Source organism: Acipenser ruthenus, chromosome 4 (genome assembly GCF_902713425.1).
Source record: "Acipenser ruthenus chromosome 4, fAciRut3.2 maternal haplotype, whole genome shotgun sequence".
In the NCBI taxonomy this organism is placed as follows: Eukaryota; Metazoa; Chordata; class Actinopteri; order Acipenseriformes; family Acipenseridae; genus Acipenser; species Acipenser ruthenus.
Genome location: NC_081192.1, coordinates 84,040,336 through 84,060,421, shown reverse-complemented (window position 1 = coordinate 84,060,421; position 20,086 = coordinate 84,040,336). Strand labels below are relative to the sequence as shown.

The following is a 20,086-nucleotide window of genomic DNA, read 5'->3' as shown; positions in this document are numbered from 1 at the left end:
GCTTTTATATAGGTTAAGCGAGCGTGTTGATTGCGCATATGAAGAGTGCTCTGTGCTGCTCCTGATCTTTGCTGTTTTCAACTTGTTGTATCAGTGAAGCACAGTGTTTCTGCGGGGGGGGGGGGGGGGGGGGTTGGTTTATTTTTCCCCCCACCCCCAGAAGTGTAAATGCTCCGGTAAACATAAATAGTAGGCTAATCACAATACTCATACTTTGACGCTTATATATATATATATATATATATATATATATATATGCTCTTTGGATAATAATGCTGGCTTAAATAAAACAAATTAAAAACAATTAAGTATCATTGTTGGGTATTATAGTTTTATCTTGAGGTTAATGTGTTTTTGATGTTGTAAACATTTTAAATGGCACACGTAATTATGCTGAGGTGGGAAGTAAATGGTAAAGTGATGAACATTTACAGTGCAGACTATTTTGTATTAGTATAATGATTTGCCTAATAGAAAGCTAATATGAGTGTTTCCAAAGAGATTCCTTAATACTGTCTTTTAATTCTGTACATCCAAAGACATGTAATTAAGTTTTAAGAATTAAGCCTACTATTTGCCATTCTATCTTAAACCACCAGTTTGTCAGCCCCAGACTGTTGTGAAAAAATGATATATGAAATAAACAGGGAAAAAATGTGTGAATCAGATTATTCTGCCTTTCATTGCAAACCTCCCGACAGAAGGGGTACAGTTTTAAAAAAAGTTTGAACCTCCTGATTTAAATCAATAATTACTCTTCCTTCAGTGTGGGGAAGGGCTGTTTTTAGTTCAATTGTGGGCACTATAGTTTCAATTGTATGCAGATTTGGGATCTCTGGTTAAAACTGCCACCTACACAGTGACTGAATAAATGTTATAAAATAAAAATTGGTTAGAAACTTCAATCAATAAAGAGTATGACAATTTTTTTTGTGGTTTTATTTATGATTTTTTTTGTTTGTTTTGTTTTATTAACTGCTTTTGACATTAACATAACAGTTATCATTTTTATATTTTACATCTGTTAGCATCCAAGGTGCAGAATGGCCATTTATAAGGACTGTTCAAAACATTATGCATATGATTTTTTCCAAGCAGATTCTAAATATTTAACTTAAGAACCTTATACTAGTGTTTTGTTTGTCAAGCAGCTATTAAGTACACATTTGCATTTAGTTCAGCAGTAAGATACAGTATGGGGAAACCTCATTCTGTAACAGTTTACTATAGGTACACGAAAGAACAACTGATAGATGTCTTAACAACAAATTAAGCACAAAAGGCACTATAGTCAAGGACTTAAAACCATATTTCAACTTATTTGTGCCCCGATGAGGAATACAATTTTCCTCATGTTGCTTTGATAGAGAGACCTCTGGGGATGAAAATTAGCTAATCTGTCAATGGCAGGCCTACTGTATGACATGATTTGTACGACCATGATAAGGGCAATATTTTCAGAAACCCTGTCGCTTCATAAAGGAAAATGTTATTCCTTATGGGCCAAAAAAATAATAATTAAATAAGTATTTTCTTGTTTATACCCTGACTACTACGCACCGTGTGGAACTTTCTTTTTGGTATTTTGCGCCCCCTTGTGGTTAAATAAAGGGCCATAATAATAACAATAGAAGGAACATAAAAAATAAAAGAACTCGCCTCACGCTTAAGCGCTTATTCCCTAGTTACTGTTGTCATAGAAACACTAGCGTCTGCCTGGGAATCTCGTGGACTCAGGAAGCTCTTGGGGGGAAAAAAAACAAACAACAAAAACAAACAAAAAACAACAGAATGGAATGATCGGTTTAAGATCTTAATTTAACAGATATATTTGATATTGACTGAAGCCCTTCTCATACCTTGGTAAGTTATTACTAATATTATTATCTTCTTTAATTTACGCGGAGGAAAGTGGAAACCAAGAGAAGTAGTCTATTGCCATTGCAAGGGGTCTGTTTGTGTATTACATTACTCGTTCATTAAAAACTACATTGTATCAAATGTTTCACACACCGGTGTGTGTGTGTGTGTGTGTGTGTGTGTGTGTGTGTGTGTGTGTGTGTGTGTGTGTGTGTGTGTGTGTGTGTGTGTGTGTGTTTATTTATTAGTATTTTTTTTTTTAAGCACACCGGTAATAATGTACAAAAGTCATTGTTGGTCGTTCTGTAGTGAAACTAGGGTGGAGCTAAATGGACAATGTAATACAATACCGTCGTTATCTGAATTATAATGGCACAAGACCGAAGGAGACAATGATTGTATCGATATTTTTACTGAACCTCCTTGTCACCCTGTATATTCAATATTGTGTTACGTGTTCGGTGACTACCGCATATCAAGATTAGTGTATTCTCGCGCACTCTTTTCTTTGTCATCCAAAAAGCGCTAGATAAGTAATTAAATATCAATAAAAAAAACAGACAAAAAAGCTGATATTCACGTGTTTAATATTTATGATTATGTTGTGGTTTGGAATCACTGTCATTGACATTATGAGTGGAAGATTAACACTGGGCTCTACGAAATAAATGTAGTTGACATCAGTAGGTTCCAATGGGGACATAACTTATAATGCTTTTGTGCTTAAAGATCATTATAAGTCTCAATTAAAACACTGTAGTCATTTCATTTAAAATGTTGCATTATTGTAGCACCAAACAGCGTGTTTCAAAAGTCCGGAACCATAGTAAATTTATTTACACTTTTTATAATGTTCAAATTGCAAACCATTCATTTTCATTAGTAGAGAAGCAAAGACGACCACTATGAGGTTTATCAGCAAAGCTTCTGGTGTCTCAAACGTTGCAACACTTTTGAAAGGAATCCATGACTTGGCATTGGCTTTTTAGGATGTCTTTCATGGAATAACTGGCATGCATCCCTCTGGCTTTTTCCGGAAACATGTAACAATACAAGTTCCACCTTCACTTGAGCGGTATAATTAGCCATGGGAATATTTTTTTAATTAAAAAATAAAAAATATATCGTATGGTTCCGGACTTTTGAAACACCCTGTATCAATGCAAGGGTTAAAAGGCTCAATAGAAGTAAATTACAGCGAGGGTCTCACTTTAAAAGTTACAACAGGGTTCCTGTTTTAAACCCACCTAAATGATTTGCCTTATTGTAAAACTTTTCCTCCTGCTGTTTGCAGTCCCAGCTGTCTCTGCAATGGATTGTGATGATGAGAGGGTAAACCAGAGCCTGAGGCAGCAGTTCCTGGCCTTGCAAGAGCAGCAGCAGAGGAGGCTGCAGAAGCGTAGGGAGAAGCAGAAAGAGAAACTGCAGCCGAGTCAGAGAGCTTCTGCAAGCAGGGAGGCAGACCCCTTCAGTGCTGAGGATGACCTCAAGCTCCTGGAGCTGGACAGGGAACCTGCTGGGGGCCTTAGCACAAAGTGGGTGGACTAGCAACTGTTACATTCATAACTCTATTTGTAATCACCCAATGCAGGAGAATTCCAAAATGTAAACAGAAACTCATGCCAGTTTACAGGGGTTTGATCAGTGGTACTCAAAGCTGTGCCCATGTGTAAAACTGCCTGCAAGACGCCATGCCAACTGACATAATATGTAATCCGGTTGTAGTTGTATGGCCGCCATTACAATGTACTACTCTGTACTATCTTTTGTGCCATTTAATAAATATGTAATGTATTATTTTTTACGTTTTGAAATTGGTAGCTAAATGTCATTAGAGTAAAAGTATCATGCCCTTGACCACATGATAAATATACATATGTGCCCGATGCAAAAAAGCTTTGAGGACCACTAGGTTAGAGGCTGCTACAGGAGCTGTACTATTGTTTTTCAGTTATAATGGTAAACAATGTTTTATTATTATTTAGTTTTTGCAGACAAGGAAAATATGTACTGTAACTCCATGTCCTAAAATTGATTAAGGTTTTTTTTTTTTTTAATGCATACATTTCCAGGATATTAGAGGATGAAAATGAACAGCTTCAGGACCAGCTGAGGGAGGTGCAAGATGAGAACAGCAGGCTTTACAAACTCCTCAGTGAGAGGGACTTTGAAATCAAACACCTGAAGAAGAAACGAGAGGAGGACAGGTTTGCTTTAGCAGGTTTGCAACTCATAGCTCATTGCTTAGATTAAATTAAGTAGTGCTGCACTTGCAATGTGGCATCTGAGGAATGATTTTACCCTATCCCTTCTTTGGAGAAATTTGCTAAAATTACTTTTAAGGAATTTTGTAAATACAAGTAAATTAACCACAATGTAGGCCAGACAACCAGAATAAAGCAGTGATTACCTTACACTGACAACATTCAACATAGCACTGATAGACACCTTGCCTTTATTTAGTAGATTTCCTAAATATCCATAAAAACCAACTGTGCACCTGTACGAAATCGATCCACCCACCTTGAGAAAGGGGAGTTTTGATGCCCGTTGTGACTTTAACATATTTAATTCAACCTGAACCAGATTTGTACTTAACTCACAAAAGTGTATCTACATTGACTAATTGACTGCATTGTGAGAATATAGAAATCAGGATTGGGCTAGTCAGGGAATCCCTTGAATAGCTGACCTTCCGTGACGGACAGCATCATTTTAATATACTGTGCTGCTTTGCAAGATGCAGATAAGTAAAGGGGTAAAAGAGCATTTAGAAATAGTGCAGTGTACCAGTCGTGTAATTAGTACTGTATTGTGCTTGTCTGTCAGGTACCTCTGGCATGGCAGGTGACGTGGCAGCCACTAAAATAGTGGAGCTGTCCAAGAGAAACCGGGAGCTGACAGCGGAGATGGAACGGGAGAAAGCCAAGGTGAAACAGCATAGCAACAGGGTGAAGGACCTAGAAAAGGAGGTAGGTGTTTATTTTGTTAAACATAACCGTTGGGACATATAATATATATAGAAAAGAGATTCATAGTAGTTTAAGAAAGTGTGAAAGGTCTTCCGTGTTTGAGGTTCAGTTGCACCCTTTAAAAGCAGACCCAGACACAGAACAGGACTTTTTAAAGCACTTTTGTGCACTTTTATTAATTACAAAACAAATAAACAAACAAAAACCTAACTCCCATTGGAGTGCTAACTAAACTTTTCTACGCGTTCTAAGTAACCACTGGACGGCTAAGCCGTTTACCAGTAGCAAAACACTTTAGACACACACAGGTTCACACAGTACCTTATTCATTGACCATACAGGTCTGCTCTTCACATGGCTTGTCCTTCGTCAGCCTGGCACACAGCACTGACTGCAGGGTTTCCAACCCTTTTATGAACGGCTTAATCAGCCTCAGGTGCTTCTCATTAAAATAGAGCCAGGTGACTCCCCTCTGGCTCCTGGTAAACCCCGTGGCATTCTGGGGAATGTCGTCCTGCAGCTCCCTCCTGGATTACATATTTTCTCCTCCCCCTACCCTGCCACACATCCTGCGTCATCTCTGCCACAAAAGGTATAAAGATACATTTACCCATCCTTAATATTGATTGGTGATAGACAGTATAATCACATTTCTATAATGAGACATGTGTTGTTGGAGCCTGATGTCAATTCTGAAATGGTCACCATGGTGAAAAAGACTCCAAAATCCTCATTTGTGCTTCAAGTGGACCAACGGTGCTACTTAAAATGCATTTCCGAGAATATTTTGATTATAATCACTTCTTCTCAGGAAAGACTAACCTACAGTAATTAACAGTCTTTCTACATGGATATGAAACCTTGATTTAGAGGATAGTGTTTTTGTTAAGCCACAATGGTAAACAATGATTTACTAAAGTTCCTAGGCAAAGCATTTTCCAGCTTTACAGATTATCTCCTCAAATAAGGTTCTGCAAAAATATATTAATTTGGTTACAATTGTCTCAGTATTTTTGAACTTCAGTGGTATCAGAGTCTGCCTATATGCAGAGGTTCAATAAACAGCATAGTTTATTGTCTAAAAAAATCTGTTCTATGTAGCTGCAAGATGCATTGTCTGGCATTGGTGGAAAAGAGACAGGAACCATGACATTTACCTCAAGGACTACAGGGGACCTGACGGTAAGCTTCATGATTTTCAGCTATAATTTGTATATTAACCGTGCAAAACACCAAAACGTAACAATTTCATTTTATAGAACTCACATTACAAAATGATCAATTTCAATATTTTTTGAAAAGGAAAAAAGATCATAAAGCTAAAACCATTCCATTTTAAAGCTAAGCACAAATACATTTGTAAAGCCACAAATTATTATTATTTTTTTTTTTTTAAATTTAGTCGTTGCCAATCAGTTTTTATTATTTTCTCCCAATTTGAAATGCCCAATTATTTTTAGGCTCAGCTCACCGTTACCACCCCTGCGCTGACTCGGGAGGGGCGAAGATGAACACACGCTGTCCTCCGAAGCGTGTGCCTTCAGCCGCCCTCTTCTTTACACACTGCAAACTCACCGTGCAGCCGCCTCAGAGCTACAGCGTCGGAGGACAACGCAGCTCTGGGCAGCTTACAGACAAGCCCGCAGGCGCCCGGCCAGACTACAGGGGTCGCTGGTGCGCGGTGAGCCAAGGACACCCTGGCCGACCTAACCCACCCTCCCTCCCACCGGACGACGCTCAGCCAATTGAGCGCCGCCCCCTCGGAGCTCCCGTCCACGGTCGGCTGTGGAATAGCCTGGACTCGAACTGGCGACGTCCAGGCTATAAAGTGCATCCTGCACTCTAGCGAGTGCTTTTACTGGATGCACCACTCGGGAGCCCTCAAAAGCCACACATTTTAACTTTAAATTTCTTCCTGAAGTTTTCATACAGTGCTCACATGCTAATTTCATATCTTCCCTTTTCCTGAATGAAATAACAAGCACTGTAGTTTGTCTCTTAATACTGTGTAAATTATTACATTTAGGGACTTGCTTAACAGCTTGTAGGGTATAATGGGTCAGATTTATTGCACACAACTGCGGTGCTCTTAACATTCAGACCTTCATGGTTTGTAACATTTAGGGCCCAATTTTGATCACAAGGCAAGACACTAACGCTAAGGTAAAGGTCGTTAGCAGCTGATTGGGGCATGCTAGGTGGATGCAAACATGCTAGGTTGGTGTAAACAGGAGCAATCAGACTTTGCCCTGTGCAGTGATTTTGGTACAATGTTTTGCCCAAGTTGTTATACCTGTGCTACCGCCAGGTGTCGGCCAAAAGTTTGGAGTGGTCTCATTATCATTTTCATCTAAGCAATTTTAAAGATGGAGCAAAGGCTTGTCTAACCCTAACCCTAACCCTAACAAACCTTCTCAAAGCAGGTCTTATCAAAGAACAGACACTATCGCATGGAAGCTACAGAATAGCATTCATTACGTTTCATATTGTACTATTAACTGGTGGTGGGCTATTAACTATAATGGAAACAATTAATGTTTATTTATTATTAACAAAAAAACATAGAAAACCCATGTGTAATGAGATGTATTCCACAAGGGGAATCAGCTTCTCTTCATTTGCTAACCCTTTTTTTCTTCCCACTTTCCATGGATTGCCCAGCGCTATTCGTATCGCACTAGCATCCAGCGTTTGCGCTGTTCTGTATTACAACATGGGTGATATGCAGGATGCAACGCAAGCACTCTTGAGTTTGCACATTGCATTCCTGTTTTTAACTGTCTATTAAAATTAGGCCCTTACAGATTTGTTTTAACTGTGCAAAAACCTTGATTTAAATGTATCCCCTGATTGTGTCTTTGTAATATATTTTATATTCATCCCTTTTTGTCTCTCAAGCCTGAGAACCCAGAGGTTAAGGCTCTGCAGGAGAAGCTGTCTGTAGCTAATCTGAAAATGACTGAGTACCGCAACCAGATCCAGGCTATGAAGCAAGAAATGAAAATAGCACACAAGGTATTGCATAAGATAAAGTGGTGTGGTCTTAAGATATATCATTCATAAGTAACTAGCATTTAAAAAATGCTAAAAGAAACATAAGTTCAAAATACATTTTTACTAGAAATGTTTGTCGAACACGTTTGTCATTGACACAGCATTTAGTATTCTACTTATTTAATAGAGCTTGGTTTGTGTTTGTGTATTAATAGAAAACATACTGTACTTAGAATAATTATGAATCAAGGAATGTCAATCTTCCAATCAGAGAGTAAATAATTTTGTACATTGTATGCATCCAGTTCATTCACTGATGATCATTCTAAATCTGCAATGAGAATACTTTGGCTATACATAAACTTTCAGAATTGCAGCTGTATAACTATGTAAATAATCCCTACATTCTGTAGCCGTAAATAGTTCCAAAGCTAACTTCACGAATGCCATACATGCTGTTCTCATTTTACCCTTCTGCAGGTTCTGGCTAATGAAGTTGGGGAAGAAGTCAGCATTCAACAGCTACTAAGTACATCTGGAAACTGGCGAGGCCGGTCTCAGCAGATCCTGGCATTACAGAACAGGGTGAGGTATCAGGAGGTCATTTACTGTAGGTTTTATTGCTTTACTAAAGGACATTTTCTGCAAACTTTATTTGCGTTCCATTAATATCATTATAAATCATGAAGTCACAATGCCAAATTTCAGAACATACCAGTACATCTTATTTTACCATAGGTGTCATCTCATGCACAGTACATTACCAAGCGACAACAATTCTAAAGACTTGGCTAACAGCATTAACTGTCGAATTATGTGTTTTTTTCTCATTAAAACTAATAAGTTAATATATACAGCTGACCCTGTCTCTTCTTTTCCTCGGTCCTGAGACCAGGTTTGTTAATAGAAAACGAAATTTGCGAAAAACGCCTTATTTGCGTTACATTGGACCACAAAAACATACAAAATATAGGACCAATATTGAACAATCAGTATTCTAAACGTCTGTAACCAAGGGCTCTCTGGCTGACAGTAGCACAGGCAATTTCAAATGAAAAATGTTCGGTATTCTGAACAAATGGACTGAGGAGATATAAGAGTGTCTTCTATTGAGCACTTTGCTTTTGCCCACCCAAAGTGCTCATGCATGAGAAGACACTCAACCTGAAGAGACAGGGTCAACTGTACATGTCAACTTCTATAATAGATCATTTCATGATGTCCATTTAATTGGTCATTTAATTACCTTTAGTTTTTCATTAAACCTGTAAATATAAAGAGGTTTTTGGCAGTTAAAAGGACTATCGGTTGCATATTTGCAATCCTTAGGTGCGGGATCTGGAGTCACAGCTAGGACAAAGCTCTCAGCGTAGGCAGGTGCCAGCTCTCACCATGGAGGAGGAGATGCTGAGTCTGGGCGCACTGCAGAGAACCCCAGTGCAGGACAGAAACCTCAGCCGCATTCGCACCATGGAGAGAGAGAGGAAGGAAACCTCAGAGGTGAGCTTGAGAAACAATCATAAAAAAAGAGTTTTACCCATAAATTAGTCATACAACACAATTATTGGTTTCATCAGAAAATACATTTAGACATTTTTTTATTCTCTATATACTTTCTGGCTCTGGGTACTAATCCCACATGCCCACAGATGTGTTCCACAGCATCCTTGTGAGTAGCCCCACAGCTGACCCATGTTTATTAAAAAAAAATAAAATTAAGATGTGTATTTACAGACTGTTGCTGTGATCAATGTTTTGATGGCTTGTGTGCAAATATATACTGATCAGCTTGTTGTAGTTTGCCAGTTATTAAACTTGTCTGGGTTATTAAAATTGCCTAATTTTATCATTTAAGTTTTATTTATGACCAGCTGTTCATAGGATTCCCTAACTCCATAAGATAATACGACTAACCACATGAAACGTGTACCATCAGAAGTCTAATTGAGTATAATTGATTTTTGCAATAATGGTTGCATTTATAGTGTACTGTTTAAAAAAATAGTATGCACTTTAAGAATGTAATATACTGTATGGTATGTATGTTTTTAAGGGATGTATTATATTCCTTTTATGTATTGCCTGATTGTCCACAATCATTGAACTATTGTTGTTGTTCCCAAGGCAGTATTATAAATGAGTCTTAAATTAGATGAGTGATGATTACTTGGGACTTGTGTTATGCAATTTGTTTTCCATTCACAGAAACTAACCTTTGACTACGAAGTTCTACAGAAAGAGCATGAGGAGTTAAAGAAAAAGCTGGAGGGCTCCAAAGCTAGAAACAAAGCACTGTGCAATGAGGTGAAATCCCTGAAGGGTCAGATCTCCACCCTCCTGGAAAAGGGCAAACATGACGACGAGCTTGTAGATGCTTTACTGGTACGAGCATTTTCAGAGATTTTTAAAAATAATATCTGATCTGATAAAAACAAGAGTAAAGTTAACAGTGACATTGTAAGTGATGGTGACAGTATGCAACAAAGGTGTTTTCAATATGTTTTAGGCTCACTTTTTTACTGTTTTCTCTTTTGTTTGGAATGTAGTGCTTATGAAATATGAGGGAGATAATAACAATAGCTACAGTCAGCCACCATGCTGGGTGGGGGCAATGCAAAACTCCCAAAAACTCCACCAATACATATTGATCTTAATATACTTTTTACAGAAGCAACAGAAACAATTGCAGGTTGTTTTGGGGCGCTTGAGCCAGCAAGAGCAGAAGACCCAGGAGGTCCAGCAGAGCCTGGGACAGCAGTTCAACAGTGAGGCCCAGAAACACGGCTCTCTCGTGGAGCAGCTAAAGCAGATGGTCGATGAGAGAGAAGCCAAGGTCAAAGAGCTGGAAGAAGAAATCCAACAGCTATCACTGAAGGTAAACTTATTAACACGAGCAGTGTGGAGTAGTGGTTAGAGGTAAACTTAATAACATGAGGGGCTCTATCCCTGTTGGGCTAATCAAGAGCTTAAATCACATGATGCACATGTTGATTGTCCCGTCTCTGTCCATCAGCATCATGACTTTTAAGAATGTCATGTTTTAGAAGTGAGATGCATTACGTTTTGTTGCAACCATTTAATTTTACACTTAAATAAAAAGCATCCAATATATCTGAATGAATTGTGTTTATAAAAATTAATTGTGCATAATTTCAGAGATACTTAGGTGAGGAGACAAAGGTACCAGAGAGACTTCACTCAAGAGAAAAGATAGATAAAGATACTGAAAGCACTTCCAGACCTCCAACAGCAGGGGGCGATCACAGTGGAAGGATATCCTCTGCCCGGTAGGAACAATGAATTTTCATATTAGCCATATTTCATTTTTATTTTGTTACCACACACTTTCTCATGTTCTTTTTCAACTTTACTATGTAAAGTAATGTACTTTTAGTGTATAGTTATATTTTATGATTCCTTTTATCTTTATCATTTTATCATGTGTCTGTCTATTATTCTATCAGCTAGCTATATAAGTTTAAATCCAAAGAACCAACGAAGCATGTGATTAGCATACATGCAATTTCTCCATACCGAGCCTGCCTGTCTAAATGCAGGGAAGAATGTGTTTCTTTCATGTCTCCATATGCCCAGTATAATCTTAATATAATAATCATAATGGGCAGCAGTGTGGAGTAGTGGTTAGGGCTGTGGACTCTTGACTGGACGGTCATGGGTTCAATCCCAGGTGGGGGACACTGCTGCTGTACCCTTGAGCAAGGTACTTTACCTAGATTGCTCCAGTAAAAACCCAACTGTATAAATGGGTAATTGTATGTAAAAAATAATGTGATATCCGTATAATGTAAAATAATGTGATATCTTCAGGAGGCTGTGTGGTCCAGTGGTTAAAGAAAAAGGCTTGTAACTAGGAGGTCCCCAGTTCAAATCCCACCTCAGCCACTGACTCATTGTGTGACCCTGAGCAAGTCACTTAACATCCTTGTGCTTCGTCTTTCGGGTGAGACGTTGTTGTAAGTGACTCTGCAGCTGATGCACAGTTCACACACCCTAGTCGCTGTAAGTCGCCTTGGATAAAGGCATCTGCTAAATAAACAAATAATAATAAAATAATAATATCTTGTAACAATTGTAAGTTGCCCTGGATAAGGGCGTCTGCTAAGAAATAAATAATAATAATAAATGTAATCATATTTAGTTGCCTTATCTTTTTCTCCAATCTTGCAGGACCATTTCCAAGCTGGGGCACACACTTGTTGAATCAGTAGCTACTCACTCCTCAGGGGGCAGCTCAGGAGGAAGGTTAGTCAAACAGTATAACCTAGATTTTTTAGTCACTTAAATTTATTTACAAATAATCATATATACTATACATTTGAAATAAAGTATATTGCAGCATAAAAGTAAATTAGTCCACATGCCACTATTAGTTGTTGTGAAAGCTCTTCATTCATTTTTGATAAATCTGGCATGCCTGACTTCTTTTGTTATTTTAACTTTATTACAGTATAAGTGCTGCTGAATTAAAGTCCCTGCAGGTGCAGTGCACTGAATTCAAGGCCTTGTATCAGGCAGCAGAAGTGGAGAGAGATAAACTCATGGAGCTGCTCACAGTCCTGCAGCAGAGGTAACATTTGTCTTTCTACACACCCTGGCCTATATCTTCAGTGATACACATACACTTATAGGTTATTTATAAACACATATGCACAGCTAAGCATGATTTAGGTTTTCTCATAGACTCTTGAGGAAACATGCACCCATATAAAAGCATGGGAGCACACAGACAAAGAACAGCTGTATCAGTTCTGTTTTAGTTTGATGAGCTGGGGGATTCTGTGAATGGTACATGTGCTGTGTACATATTTATTGGCAATGCATCACTAGCTGAACTGTTGACCATGGCTTGTGTGTTAGAGTGCAGGAGGCCAAGGAAAAGTGTCTGGAGGCTGAACAGAAGCTCCGGGGAGAGCGCCGGAGAGCTGTGATTCTGGAGCAGCAGCTTGAAAAGGCAAAGCTGGATTCAGGAAAAGGGCAAGGCAATCAAAAAGACAGCAACAGAAACAAAGCAGGTACAAGTGAAATCAATTACATTTAAATGCATAACTTTTCACATGGTTCTTCGTTTAATCTTTATACAGTACTTTATCTTGCAGTACTTACTGTACCAGCTCCAAAGATGGAAGAGTACTGCTTAATAATGGTTTTTAATGGGAGATGTAGAACAGCTTGTATCAAATTAGTTTTCTGTTAGTAAATGTATTGACATTTGCTGCTTCTAGATGAGACATCCAAAGATATCTTGAATATCAATCCTTTAAAAATGCATTTGATTATTATTATTTTTATTATTGTTATTTTTCTCAATCGATAGGTGTTTCTGCCAACAGTACCAGACTTAGCGTGAATCAAATTGACAGTAGGGACTTGTCTCCTGGTCGCTCCTCTGGAATACCTTTGGAGGTTCAAATTGAAGAACTAAATACAAGGTGAATCTTCAGTTTGAGCATTTATTACATGTGATTAAAAATGAATGTACTATCCTATTAGAAGGATATACAGTATAATCTGTCTCTGTGTTTGGTCCACCAGGCTTATTATTCAGTCGGATGAGAATAATGCCCTGAGAATGGCGCTAAAGAGCGCACTGAAGACCAAAGAGGAGGATCTTAAACTGTACCATGAAATGATGGGGCAGGTGAAGCAGGTCTTTCTGCAGGCTCTGAGGCAGCACAAACAGGACAAGAGCAGTTAGCTACAGCCAAACCAGACCCCACACAGGGATACCTACATAGATACAGCTGAATCAAAATAACCAGCAGTATGTATTTAGGTAGTTGGTGGACATCTTGAAAAGGTGTCCATAGACTCATAAAACAGTAACATCCCTAAGTCACAGAACCTGCTGGTTTGTGTTTTTTTTGCATGCAAGCTGTAATAATTCTGTTGTAGTTTTGAGAATTATAATAAATCTCTTAGGTTAGTCTGGAAAACTGAAGTTAGTCTTCAAACTCAATTAATCAGTCCTTAAAGTTTGTGAACAAGCCTGTTATTACTGTTTTTCATCTAAGTTATAATGAAAAAATATGACAATCTGGATTAATGACTACACAGACTATGTTTGCTGCATATTAGAAATAATGACATAAGTCAATAAAAAAAGGCTAATCTACAATGAAGGAATTTACTGAAATACATTTTTGTTGTACAACTTTAGTTTAACATTAAAGTAGAAAATAACTTTCATGTCATACAATGGACTTAATTGATCAGTCTGATTGTAAAAAATGAAGTGAATAGCAGCCCCGCTGTCATCTCAGTATGTTGTTTTTCTGGATATTTTTTTGTTTGTTTTTTACAAAAACCTTGACTATTGATGATCATTGAGAACTTGGATTAGGAATCACTGATTCTGGTACTCCTGATTCATTAGCAGCTGTGCAGTAGCCACCATTAACATACATAAGAGATTCAGATGCTCTTTTTTTTATTTATTTGATAACAAAATATTTAAGTTTCAGTAAATGTGTTTTTATAATACTTCAGCTAAAACCCATTTTGCATTTAGCTACCCCTGCATACATAAAATCAGATTCAGATGCTCTTGTTAACTTGTGTTATAGAGCGCCCTTGTAACTTTTATTAAAACTGGCTAAGCAGTTCTATGATATATGAACAAATGTTAGGGTGACTGTGACAGGGCGCAAGCGCTGTTGCATTGGTGTTCTTCCAGTTTGGCAGGGATAGGGTTAATACTATCCCTGCCAAATACAGGTGCAGACTGTGGCTGGGACTTAATTGATTAATTAACAATCAATTAAGACCAGCCACAGGTGTATATAATGAGCAGCCTCTGCACTGGTGGAAAGACAAACCCAGGGCAAAGAGCAGAGCATTCCCTTTTCCTTTTTCTTTTCTTCTTCTTCATGGACTGAACGCAGGTAACTACTTCCAGAACATCAAGAGATGATTAGCTGCCAGCCCAGCCTCTATAGCTGTGCCTGCTTACAAGCATTCAACTTGTTTAGTACCTTGCTTTACCTGGGAGATTGTGTAAGTAGATGTACCATATTTAAAAGAAGCATTTCTCTTTCTTTTGTGAACCATTTTATTTCTTGTAAATAAATACGCACAACAGTGCTTTAACTGCAATTCCTACGTCTCTGCCTGCTATTTGTATAGCATTAAGAGCTGCCCCACACCGCTGCTCTCCCACACTGATACACATATAGAGAGAAAGGCACTTTGAAATATACCACTCTCAATAATATGGGCAACAAAAAAAAATGTCCTTTGCAAGTTGCATCAATATTTGATAAGTGGTTTTCCACATATATTTATAAATTCAATTCCAGCAGTTATACCTATGACATTATTATTATTATTATTTATTTCTTAGCAGACGCCCTTATCCAGGGCGACTTACAATCGTAAGCAAATACATTTCAAGTGTTACAATACAAGTAATACAATAAGAGCAAGAAATACAATAACTTTTGTTCAAGCAAAGTACAAGTGTGACAAACCACAATTCAATAATACAGCAGATAATAGTGATAGTTACATCAGGATATGATTAAATAGTGATAGTTACATCAGGATATGATTAAATACAAAGTACTACAGGTTAAACACTTGGCAGATTACAGTAGTACAGGATTAAATGCAGTAAAATAGGGGGCAGATAAGAGCAAAATAAAGCACATTTACATGAAGGGTGATAATGTCCCAGGATACAAACAGGGGAGTTCTACAGGTGCTGTTTGAAGAGGTGAGTCTTAAGGAGGCGCCGGAATGTGGTCAGGGACTGGGCAGTCCTGACATCTGTAGGAAGGTCATTCCACCACTGCGGAGCAAGGGTGGAGAAGGAGCAGGCTCTGGAGGCAGGGGAGCGTAGCGGAGGTAGAGCCAGTCTTCTAGTGCAGGCCGAGCGAAGAGGTCGAGTGGGGGTGTAGGGAGAGATGAGGGTCTGGAGGTAGCTGGGTGCAGTCTGGTCAAGGCATCTGTAGGCTAGTACAAGAGTCTTGAACTGGATGCGAGCGGTGATCGGGAGCCAGTGGAGCGAGCGGAGTAGTGGAGTAGCGTGGGCGAAGCGAGGCAGAGAGAACACCAGGCGGGCAGCAGAGTTCTGGATGAGCTGGAGCGGACGGGTGGCGGACGCAGGGAGGCCAGCCAGGAGGGAGTTGCAGTAGTCTAGGCGGGAGAGTACCAGGGCCTGGACCAGGAGCTGGGTAGCATAGTTGGTGAGGAAGGGTCGGATTCTTCGGATGTTGCTCAGGAAGAATCGGCAAGTGCTGGGAATAAGAGAGGCAGGGGTCCAGGGTGACTCCAAGGTTCTTAGCGGAGGAAGAGGGAGAGAGTGTGGTAGATTCCAGAGGAACAGAGATAGAGAGATCAGAGGAGGGGGAGGAGGAGGGAAAGAAAAGGAGGTCAGATTTAGAGAGGTTGAGTTTGAGTGAGTGCATCCAGGAGGAAATAGCAGAAAGAAAGGTAGAGATACGGGAGGAGATGGTGGAGTCAGAGGTAGGGAAGGAGAGGAAAATCTGATCATCATCAGCATAGAAATGGTATGAGAAACCATAGGATGCGATGAGGGGGCCCAGGGAGCGGGTGTAGAGAGAGAACAGGAGAGGACCCAAGACTGACCCTTGGGGGACTCCAGTTAAGAGAGGGTGAGGTGTGGAGGTTGCTCCACGCCAGGTTACCTGGTAAGTGCGGTTGGAGAGGTAGGAGGAGAACCAGGCCAGAGCAGTGCCAGAGATCCCCAGGTCAGCAAGAGATGATAGTAGAAGAGAGTGATCAACAGTGTCAAAGGCAGCAGAGAGGTCGAGGAGAATTAGGACAGAGGAGAGAGAGGCAGCTCGGGCACACTTAAGTGAGTTGGTGACAGACAGGAGGGCGGTTTCAGTGGAGTGAGCAGAGCGGAAGCCAGATTGGAGAGGGTCAAGCAGAGAGTGGTTGGACAGGAAAGCAGAGAGCTGGCGGTGTACAGTCCGCTCGAGGGTTTTGGAGAGGAAGGGTAGGAGGGAGACAGGACGGTAGCTCTGGAGGGAGGTGGGGTCGAGGGTAGGTTTTTTGAGGAGGGGAGTGATAGAGGCTTTTTTGAAGGCAGAGGGAAAGATACCAGAAAGTAGAGAGGTGTTGAGGAGGGAGGAGATGAAGGGGAGTAGAGCAGGAGCAGCAGCTTGAAAGAGGTGAGTGGGGAGGGGGTCCAAGGCACACGTGGTGGGTTTGTGACCCTGGAGCAGGGAGGAGAGGTCAGAGTCTGAGAGGGGACATGAATTATAATTAGTCTTTTTTGGTATGTTGAGCAGTTTATTTAACCTTTATAAAAGAAAATCTACAGCATATGTATATATTATTGCAGCAAAATGTATATACAGTACTTGCAAGATTTAGTCCATGGGGTTCCAAAAAGTCTTGATTGAGGGCACCCCCCCCCCCAATAACAATAGGCATCGAGACTGAGGACCCCACCCTGAAACTTCTACAAGGTACTTCACATCTATGTGTATCTAAACAGAGCTATTCAAGAGTTTATGTTTTGTAATTGGGGATGGGGTTCATTTTTGATAAACATTAAAAAAAAATATGTATAAGGTCACTGTGGTGTTGGATCATTCCAGCCACCCTGGGACACAAAATGGCTGTTTAAAAATCTAAAAGTTACTGTATGCCACATTGTTAAGAAAGTGGATGTAACTCCACAAGCTTCATAAGCAGTATTTTAAGACCATTTGGTGTCTAAGAATGCTGTTGTTTAGTTATTACTCTCTAAAAGGCACCCACTTTATTTTAAAGTAAAACCGACCTAAAAGGACTGAAACAGATCAACAACGTTGCTTTATAAATGTTTCAATTACTTTTTTTCCCCCCTAGTAACTGTGTTCTTAGTACTTTGTGTTCCCAATCGTACAGGTATGTTCTGCAGCTCTACCAGGAGTAGAGAGTTGTTACTGTATGATACAAGTAATACAAGTTTGACGCTGGGGACTTCTTATTCTTCAAGTCCATCATTAAAATGGCTGTAGTTAATGTAAAACTTTTTTTTACAGATTGTGTTTAAGGGAAATGCAAGTCTTGGATGTAGAGTACATTTACTATAATGTTAAGCTTTCCTCTCAATCATATTATAAGTTATATTCCCAGTGGAACTCATTAGCACCACCTACATCGCTAATTTCGCTAAGAGTAGATCTCACACTCAGACTGCCAATGACAAAGCATTCTCAATGTTTAAATCACAACAGGTTCTATATAAACAGATTAAGTACATTGTTATCAGGTTTTCGTCTGTTTAAAAAAAAAGGTTTAAAATGTATTTCGATTAATGATGTATAATATGTTTATAAGTGTTCAGTGGCTACCTCAAATCCAGTTGAGAGTGTACTTTCTCTTGTACTCTTTGAATGACAGATCTGACTCGCTTCACTCGCGGGCATGACAAAGTGCAAGACATACACTCAACTTGATTAGAGGAAGCCACCAAACACTTAAACATACAACATATATCATTTACAATTCATATCTTATTTTTGATTAATAGAACAGACAAACTTTTTTTTTTTTTTTTTTAAGTCAGATATTAACTTACAACAAAGTGATACACGGGATGCATTCTTCCCTTTACTGTACATGTGGTTTCTGCAGTCCAGCTACTGCTGGGAACTAGACCCCCTGTTTCGTGGGGATTCAGCAGTAATACAGGCTGCTATTCTGTGTGGGATTTTACTTTTTAAATAAAGACTAATAATATTCAAGTAACACATTTTTGGACAAAATACAAACAAAGCATTCTGATTGGTGTGTTTTGTTGGCAGTAAAGCAGGGTCCACGCCTGAGCGACCAGTTGTGCAACCAAATCGCTCTCGAAATTGCGCAACTTAAATCGCCTGCAACTGCTTTGTCCACACCTGAGCCACTAGTTGAGCAAAAGATTCCCGCGTTTAGAAGTTTGTGCATGTAGTCGACAATTTCTTTCATTGCTGCATCTCCTAAAAAAAAAAAAGCTATAATTTGTTGTTTACTGTCCATAATACCTCGCTCTCCTAAACCAATTCTGACAAACGCTTGATCTCCCCAGTTAACTTTAGTAGTTCACATCTTTTTAAAAAGGACTGCCTCTTTAGCACAGGAAAGTAAACTGGCAGGAGATTGTAACAACCAATCATATTTCGCAGCCATGCACATGATAAACGGCACTACAAATCGCTCAGCAGATCGCTTGAAAGTAGAGCTTGTCTCTACTGTAAGCAACCAGTTGCGCAACTCCTTGCAGAAACGTCCCCATATAAGCGATTCAGTTGCATGCAGCCAAGTTGTGTAAATGATCACTCAGGTGTGGACCCGGCTTAAGAACAGTGCTTGGGAGTACCACGCAATGGGGATAACATACGTGACCCCTATCTAACGGAAATAACACTGCACCAAATGCCTCTCTACTGTATATAAAACACCTGCTTAAGGTGCTACCATTATTGCCAGATTGCCAACCGTCCAGGAAGGGTTTTCACACTAAGTTTAAAAACAGCGTTACTGGTTACAATGGATCTGCTAAACTATGCATGGCTATTACAGACCACTACTTATTTTTAATTGAATTCTCTACTGGTTATTTGAATCTCAATACAATCTCTTCTTCAGTTTTCAATTACTTCTTTAGAGAACTGGAGAGTTTTCTGCAGTGGTTTCAGAATATATTTTGCAAAGCCTTCCCACTGTATTTAATCTTCCCAGGAGCTCCTCGGCACCCTCTCAGCATTGGAAAGTTTCAGTCTGGGAATCTGGCTTGTCTGATGTCCTCTTTCTGTATGTGCTGGTAACACGACTAGGGAGACACAAATACACGTTTACATTAAATAGTACATTCTTAATTGCAGTAGCTATCTTTTGTCAACTATCTAACTTACAGTTTCTTATAGTTTTACCTCTGAATTAGCTATTTGAAGGAGCAACTAGGTATGGGTGTGAAAAATCAGAGTTAGATTCACTATGTATCAGTTTCAATCATCACATCCTGCCCTCAGAATCATGGCTAGCTAACCTCCATGCAAATACGTAATGTGAGCGCACACAGGCTTGCACACGGGACTATTTTAGAAAAGCGTTTGGGAAAAGGTATTCCAAATATACAGTACTTTCTAGGCTTGAATGTGGTACAACTCACCATACTAAGGTATAGTGAAGAATATTTATAAACATATTAGGTCCCCAGTACACGTTTCTTCAACCATGGAGACACTAATTTATTTTCTCAAAAAAACAGCATGTACCCATGTATAAGCCTATGCCCCTATTTG

At 39.4% G+C, this 20,086-nt stretch overlaps 2 protein-coding genes across 5 annotated transcripts in view; one reads left to right on the top strand and one right to left on the bottom strand.

The window, feature by feature from the left end:
- The first annotated feature begins 1,700 nt into the window (after window positions 1–1,700).
- ccdc13 (coiled-coil domain containing 13) lies at window positions 1,701–15,014 on the top strand. Its single transcript, XM_059022961.1, has 16 exons — window positions 1,701–1,863; window positions 3,155–3,395; window positions 3,933–4,081; window positions 4,690–4,832; window positions 5,934–6,014; window positions 7,731–7,847; window positions 8,307–8,411; window positions 9,156–9,326; window positions 10,032–10,208; window positions 10,495–10,701; window positions 10,983–11,113; window positions 12,015–12,089; window positions 12,295–12,414; window positions 12,705–12,859; window positions 13,162–13,276; window positions 13,380–15,014. Exons 2-16 carry the CDS (start codon window positions 3,172–3,174, stop codon window positions 13,540–13,542), a joined length of 2,133 nt encoding a protein of 710 aa, XP_058878944.1. The 5' UTR covers window positions 1,701–1,863; window positions 3,155–3,171; the 3' UTR covers window positions 13,543–15,014.
- A 2,071-nt stretch (window positions 15,015–17,085) lies between these two features.
- Window positions 17,086–20,086, bottom strand: part of LOC117400280 (ALS2 C-terminal-like protein) — a 31,813-nt gene continuing 28,812 nt past the window's right edge. For 2 of the 4 annotated variants that reach the window (XM_059022959.1, XM_033999990.3), the window contains one exon: window positions 17,087–19,614. In XM_059022959.1, the coding sequence (XP_058878942.1) occupies window positions 19,558–19,614 (57 nt within the window). In that variant the 3' untranslated portion in view covers window positions 17,087–19,557. Of the gene's footprint in view, window positions 19,615–20,086 lie in introns of all 4 variants that reach the window. The other 2 variants (XR_009328543.1, XM_033999991.3) reach the window with 2 other exon arrangements.